At 54.2% G+C, this 6,382-nt stretch overlaps 1 protein-coding gene across 1 annotated transcript; it reads right to left on the bottom strand.

Annotated features, from left to right (window-relative positions):
- Positions 1-946: 946 nt before the first annotated feature.
- IRX3 (iroquois homeobox 3) lies at positions 947-3,740 on the bottom strand. The gene is made up of 4 exons (XM_069868218.1): positions 3,481-3,740; positions 2,165-3,227; positions 1,699-1,765; positions 947-1,113 (listed from the first exon to the last, which is right to left on the bottom strand). The coding sequence occupies exons 1-4, from the start codon at positions 3,703-3,705 to the stop codon at positions 1,059-1,061; spliced, it is 1,410 nt and encodes a 469-aa protein (XP_069724319.1). The 5' UTR covers positions 3,706-3,740; the 3' UTR covers positions 947-1,058.
- Between the last annotated feature and the right edge of the window lie 2,642 nt (positions 3,741-6,382).

The following is a 6,382-nucleotide window of genomic DNA, read 5'->3' on the forward strand; positions in this document are numbered from 1 at the left end:
GCGCAGCCCTGCACATTTGCATATCTTGTACTGTCTAAACTTGAAGCATGTCAGCTATGTGCTTCTGTTTGTACTTTAACTTCATTTTAACTCTTGCTTCCTCGCTCTGAGCACCCTCCCCCTCCTCGGGGTCTGTCACCAAAATAAGAAAAGCATCAGGTATTTAATCACCACCCCGGTAATGATGCCATTTGAGGAGGGTGAGGAAGGGTGGGGGGCACAGCATCCCCCCGAGAGGTGAGGGAAGAGCCTGGGAACAAAAGCAGGAGGGAGCCAGCCCGGTCAGAGCGGGGAGAGCGGCGATGGGCTCGGGGAAGGAGAGGGGAGCAGCCACCTCGGGGTGGAGGGGTTCCCATCCGGCTTTGGGAGCTCGGACCGGCTGGATCTCTCTCGGATCGAGCCGGTTCTCTGCGCTTTGCCGAGGAAACGAGGCCACAGGCTTCCAGAGAAGGGGAAGGCGAGAAGCGCAGTGCTGAGCGGCGCAGAGCATCTCGGTTTCAGCCGGTGACTCCAGCCGGGATGCGAACCCTAAGGTTGGGGCTGGGGGTTGGATCAATAGCCGGTAATAGGGTCCTGGGGGGCCGCGGCGCCTGCAGGGGGCGCTGCGGCTCCAGCGTTCGGCCCCGCTCCGCCCCCGCGCTCCGCACCAGGACGCGCAGCGGCCGCGCAGCAGCAGGAAGGGGGGAGGGGGGGGGGGATCGACTCCAGCCGGGGGGAAAGAGAGGGTAGTCAAAGTGGCAACAGTTTATTTATTAGCCAAAAATATATACTTTCTTGTACAATTTGGTTCACACGTATGTACATTTTTACTGTATATACAAAACCAAACAACAACGACAACAAAAAAAAAAAAAAGAAAATCGAAACACCTAATTCTCACTGGACTTCCAAAAATCCTCACGAACTCAGCTAATCCAGATGATAGCACAGAAGCGGGTTTGTTGGGTTTTTTTTTTCTTTTTTTTTGTAGTTTTAATACACGGACATGCTTACAAGTTGTACCTATACAGAGATTTCTTTTTACAATCATTACAACAACAATAAAAAAAAAAAATTAACTATGATGATGACAACGCCGATAGAACCATAGCGGCATCAAGTTGGTTCTGGGGCCTGGAAAAAAAAAATGACAGAGAAAAAAAATAATTTAATGGGCTTTCTAATCAGGTTGGGCCGATACAGTATTTTTAACTGCAAGTAGCCCTGATTTTATTGTTGTTGTGGTGTTTTTTTAAATAGATTTCTAAATATAAAAAGTTTTCAGAGCGATTTATATCAAATAGCAGGGGCCCGATCCCCGTGGTTCCAGTCAATCGAGAGAGTAACTGGTTTCAGTGGCCAGGCTCAGGAGAGCAAGGCTCAGCCTCCGAAGTTTTCGCACTAGCTGGGGTTTATTGTTTGATTTGTTATTTTCCCGCTGCCGCCGTCTTTTCCCCGGGAGACACCGGCGGCTCGGGATGGGGAACCCGCTCCTGCCCGGCCCCCGCCGACCCCGCACCGGGTCCGGGAGGGAGAACGGCAAAAAAAAAAAAAAAAAAATAAAAAAAGTACATAGAATGGCAATAACCCACCACGCACGCAGAGGAAGAACAAGAAACCGCCCTGGAAAGGGAACTAAAGGAACAGAGAATACGAGCTAACCATTTACAACCCTCTCTCTATATCCTTAGGAGACTGAGGAAGCAAGCAAGCTCTTACCGCCTCTGCACTGGCTGGAAAGCTGTCTTTATTAACTTTTTCTCTACTTCCAAGGCACTAGATCGATCTAAAAAGAGAAGGGGAAAATAAAAAAAAAAAATAAAATAAAAAAAAAGCGTTCCTTTACAGCCCCGGTTTTGTTTCGCCCCATCCCTGAATTTAAAGCCTCTAGACTTCAGATCTCTTCTTAGCGAGTTGCAAATACGACCAAACGTCTGCTTCGCGGCGAGAGCGACCGTCAAAAGGAAAACAAACCGACCCCGGAGCAACCCTACGGCCCGGTCCTTCCCCTAAAGACGATTCGAGCAGCACCGACAACAGCAAGAAAACCGCTCCCCGTCGGAGAAAGGTAAATCTCGGGGGTTCGGACGCGGCGAGGAGCCTCCCCCCCCGCCTCCACCTGCGCCCCGACGGCCGCGCCGGGGGCTCCGCGCGGTCCCGTCCCGCCCCGCCCCTCAGCGGTCACCTGCTCCGGAGGGCTCCGCGCTCTGCGCTTGGTCCGCGGGCCGCGGGAAGGCGGGGGCGGCCCCCAGCCCCAGCAGGTGGGGAGTGTTCAGTAAGGCCAGCGGGTGCGGGGCCGGGGGCGGGTGGTGGTGGTGGTGATGGGCCGGGAAGGCGCGGTTGGTCCAGTTGGGGAACTTGCCCAGCGGGCAGGAGGAGACGAGTCTGTGGGGCGGCGCGGGGGGCAGCGGCAGCGGGGCGGGCGGGGACGCGCCGCCGGGGGACTTGCGGGGGTTGTCCGGGCTGGTGGCCGTCTCGGCCAGCGACCAGATCTTGGGCTTGGGCAGGGAGCCTCCCAAAGCGCCGTCCGTCGGGGAGGAGGCGGCGGACGAGGAGGTGGAGGACGGGGGCGAGAGGCGGTGCGGCGGGGGCGGCTGCTTGAGGGGCTCCGGGACGGCGGGGACCTCGCACTTGTGGTGGTGGTGATGGTGGTGGTGGAGGTGGTGGTGGCGGAGGTGGTGCGGCTCCCCCTCGGCCGCCTTGAGGTAGCGCTCGTCCGAGCCGGGCAGGTCCTCGAAGCCCTCGGAGCCCTCCGAGTCCGTCTTGGAGTCGGAATGCAGGAGGTCGGCGTCCTGCAGCTCGTCCTCCAGCTCGTCCTTGTTGCTCTCGATGTTCTCGGTGTCGATGTTCTCCAGGTCGATCTCCTCCTCGTCCTCCCTCTTGTCCTCTTCCCCCTCGTGGTCGCTCCCGTAGGAATTGCCCTCCTCGTCCGTCCTGCTGCGGGGGGCCCAGGTCATTTTGTTCTCCTTCTTGAGCCGCCGCCGCGCGTTGGCGAACCAGGTGGAGACCTGGGTGAGGGTCATTTTGGTGATGATGGCCAGCATGATCTTCTCGCCTTTGGTGGGGTAGGGGTTCTTGCGGTGCTCGTTGAGCCAGGCCTTGAGGGTGCTGGTGCTCTCGCGGGTGGCGTTCTTGGGCCGCGACGGGTCCCCGAACTGGTACTGCCCGTAGGGGTAGAAGGCGGGGTGGTGGTGGGGGAAGGCGGCGTGCTGCACCCCGGGGCTCTCCTTCAGCTCGTACTGCGCGCCCTGCGGGGAGAGGGAAGGGGCGGCCGGGCTAAGACGGTGGCTGCGTCCCTCCAGCCCTCCAGCCCGCCGCCGATCCCGGGGGAGCAGCGCCCGAGAAACCCTGGGGGGGGAGGGAGAAGCCGCGGGGGCAGCGGGCACCGCATCCGTCAGAGCGGGCGGGGGGAGAAGCCGCGGGGCAGGGCGGCGATGGCGCCCCGGGTGTCCCGTCCCCCCCTCTATCCCGCGGCGGTCCCCGGGCTGGGGGGTCTCTTACCAGCTGGGGGAAGATGGGCAGCTCGGCGGCGTAGGGCAGGAAGGCTCCGTAGCCCTGGGCGGCGGCGGCGGCGGCGGCGTAGGGCGCGCCGTACATGGAGGAGAGCACGTTGGAGAGGGTCCCGGACGGGGCCAGCTCGGCGCCGCCGCGGGAGCCGCCGCTGCCCGGGCGCTCGGCGGGGTAGATCGGCCTGATGTACTGGTAGCCCAGCTGGGGGAAAGACATGGTGGGGGAGCGGGGGCAGGGGAGGAGGGGGGAGGAGGAGGAGGAGGAGGGGGGGTGGGGGGGGGGAGAGAGAAGAGAGGAAGAAGGGAGAGAAAGGGGAGAAAGTAGCCGGGCCGGGAGCGGAGGAGGGAGCCGGGTCGCTCGCCCCTCCGGCCGCCCGCACTGTCAGCGCCTCCCGCGGGCTCCGGCGGACATCGGGGGGTGCGCGGGGGCCGCGGGCTCCCTCCTGGGCTCCCTCCTGGCCTCCCTCCTGGCCTCGGCAGCCGCCGTAAACGATCCGGTCGCTTCTTTCTTCTCTCACTTTTCCTATTGATCTGAGTGGACCCAGGTCAGGTCCTAACAGATTGCCTGAGATTATTGGGACTCCGGGCTCTGATTGACATTTCTAGTCTCTCACAAGCCCCTCCTATTTCTTTTAAGTCTCTCTCTCTCTCTCTCTCCCTCTGCCTCCCTCTCTCTCTCATGCCCAGAGCTCGCTCTCGCCGGGTTTGTCACTAGCTGCTTTTTTTTTCTCCTTTTTTTTTTTTTTTTTCCTAAATCTGTTTACTGACGTCGCGATCTTTTATTTGAGTTGCTTTCAAATCTCGTTTTAGCGATCGCCAATCAGTTGTGTGTTTTACAAAGGTTTAACCCTGCCTCATGGTATTCTAATTATATAGAGATAGATTTAGATATAATTTCTTTCACAGCCACCCCCCCCCCCCTTCCCCGGCTCATAGGAAGCCAGAGTGTCAGCTGTGAGCGGCACACGAGAGGGACAGGAAAAAGTTGTGACATTTAAAAATAAAGGCTTTCCCCCAGCCCCCTCCTTCTCAGGTTTTCAAATTTACAGCCTTTCTTTGCTCGGGTTCATTTTGTTTCCTTTATTAAGATATTCCCTCCTTCCCTTCCCCCTATACGGCCCTGGCGAGGGTTACATCTCTTAATATAGATTTTAAAGTCCACTTTTTTTTTTTTTTTAAATTTGCATTTCCAGAGCTACCTTGAAAAATTTCCTAACGTACTGAATCTTTAAGGAGTTCTCTACATTTTGTCTGGGCTAACAGTGGGCAGATACAGTGGAAAAGCTAAGTTAATTTTCCTCCTAATAAGGGACTTCAAAGAGTTGTAGGTCACAATTTTACATCAAAGGCAGAAAAGAAGGCAAATTAAAATCTTAACAAAGGAGAGACGGGAGCAGCCCTCTGGGCCATTAGTAAATAAGTGGTGTGAAAAAAGGGACAATGACAGGCACTGGAATTAAACTCATTAACACCTTTTTGTCTTGGTGCGAAATCTCTAATTAGGAAATTTATGATCATTTTGCTTATTCCCTCTGTTCTGAATCACTACAAGGCTTAGAGGGAAGTACCTGGTACGTGCAACATTTGCAAAGGGAACAGTGGCACGGGCTTCGCAGAAGCTATTGGGAGGGAGTCAAGATACGTTTTAATTACCGAATAGGGGATTTATTATTTTTTTTATGATCAACACATTTTAAATTACGTTTTGCTTTCTCACCCCCAAATTTTGGCCGCCCACTTCCCCCCCCCCCCCGCTTCCTTCTCTGAAACCAGCGTGTGAGTTGCAATTTAGCCTTTTAAAAGCAGTTAAACCCGAGTTCAATCGCGGCGCGTCTGCTTCATCCTGCAGAGCGGAGGGAGAGGCTGAGGAGAAACATACAGAAAGTTCATACAACCTGTGGGGCTGGCACTGCGGGCAGGGGAGGGGGGACCCGAACCTGCCACCGTTATCTTCCTTTTAAAATATTCGCTGCTTAAAGATTAGTTTTTAAAAAAGTTTTAAGGGTGTTTTCAGGAGTTGAGATTGGAGGAGAGCTGTTTAACCATATTCCCCTCTCTTCCTAAATGCTCTCTGGATTTATTGCCTTTAAAATATGATTTAGGTACAATATAACCACTGTGCCCACAGTATGGATTTTTATAACTACATTTCTTTAAAAATGAAATTCATGTCAGATTATGCAGTTAAAGGAATCGACCTTGATAGCTTGCTATAATAAAACTGTATCAGCTTGTAATAAATGCGGATTATAGCAAAGCAAGCTCCAGAATTAAAATTCCCTGAATCAATATATGAAAATCTGTAGGAAACATCTCTAATCGTATTAAGTTCATCTTTATAGCATTTCCTATCTGCTAATCTAGTGCAAAAACAACTCTGTGTTGGAGGAATTTATTTTCTTCTATTCGACGTTTCTCCTGTAATAGCTTTTGATAGTATAAAGCAATGGAGATAAGAATATTAAATTCGGTTAGAAGTTTATTCCTTTTTTAAAAAAAAAAAATCAAAAGGAAAATAGGCAGCGAACCCCACGTCCTGATCTGCTTTAAACTTTTCCGTGCGAAGTGCGATGCCGAGGGGGGCGAGGGAGCGTTCGGATGCCGACCACAACTTTTTAAAATATCTGCCTGAGAGTCGAAAGGGACAAACGTGCCAAAGCAGACGAGTCGGTCGCCGTCTGATGCCGTCGTGGTGGCCACGCTGGGGTTACAGCGGGGCTGTGCCTCCCACGGGCACGCACCTAACCCGCGTAACACACGCACCTAACCCGCGTAACACACGCGTGTCCCGCCGAACGGACCCGTCTTTCCGTGGCTGCACGTCTGGAACGCGGCGGGATCACTCGGTGGGTTTGGGTTTGTTTTTTTTTTTTAAATCAGCAGCACAATCGATA

This window comes from Phaenicophaeus curvirostris, chromosome 14, assembly GCF_032191515.1.
Source record: "Phaenicophaeus curvirostris isolate KB17595 chromosome 14, BPBGC_Pcur_1.0, whole genome shotgun sequence".
NCBI classification, from domain to species: Eukaryota; Metazoa; Chordata; class Aves; order Cuculiformes; family Cuculidae; genus Phaenicophaeus; species Phaenicophaeus curvirostris.

What these genes read in the sequence shown, in the direction of transcription:
- IRX3 (XM_069868218.1), bottom strand. Translation starts at nt 3,705, where the DNA reads ATGTCTTTCCCCCAGCTGGGCTACCAGTACATCAGGCCGATCTACCCC. An exon ending in TGCCCATCTTCCCCCAGCTG is followed by an intron (nt 3,228 to 3,480) that starts GTAAGAGACCCC and finishes CTCTCCCCGCAG; the next exon opens with GGCGCGCAGTACGAGCTGAA. An exon ending in CGCGGAGCCCTCCGGAGCAG is followed by an intron (nt 1,766 to 2,164) that starts GTGACCGCTGAG and finishes TTCTCTTTTTAG; the next exon opens with ATCGATCTAGTGCCTTGGAA.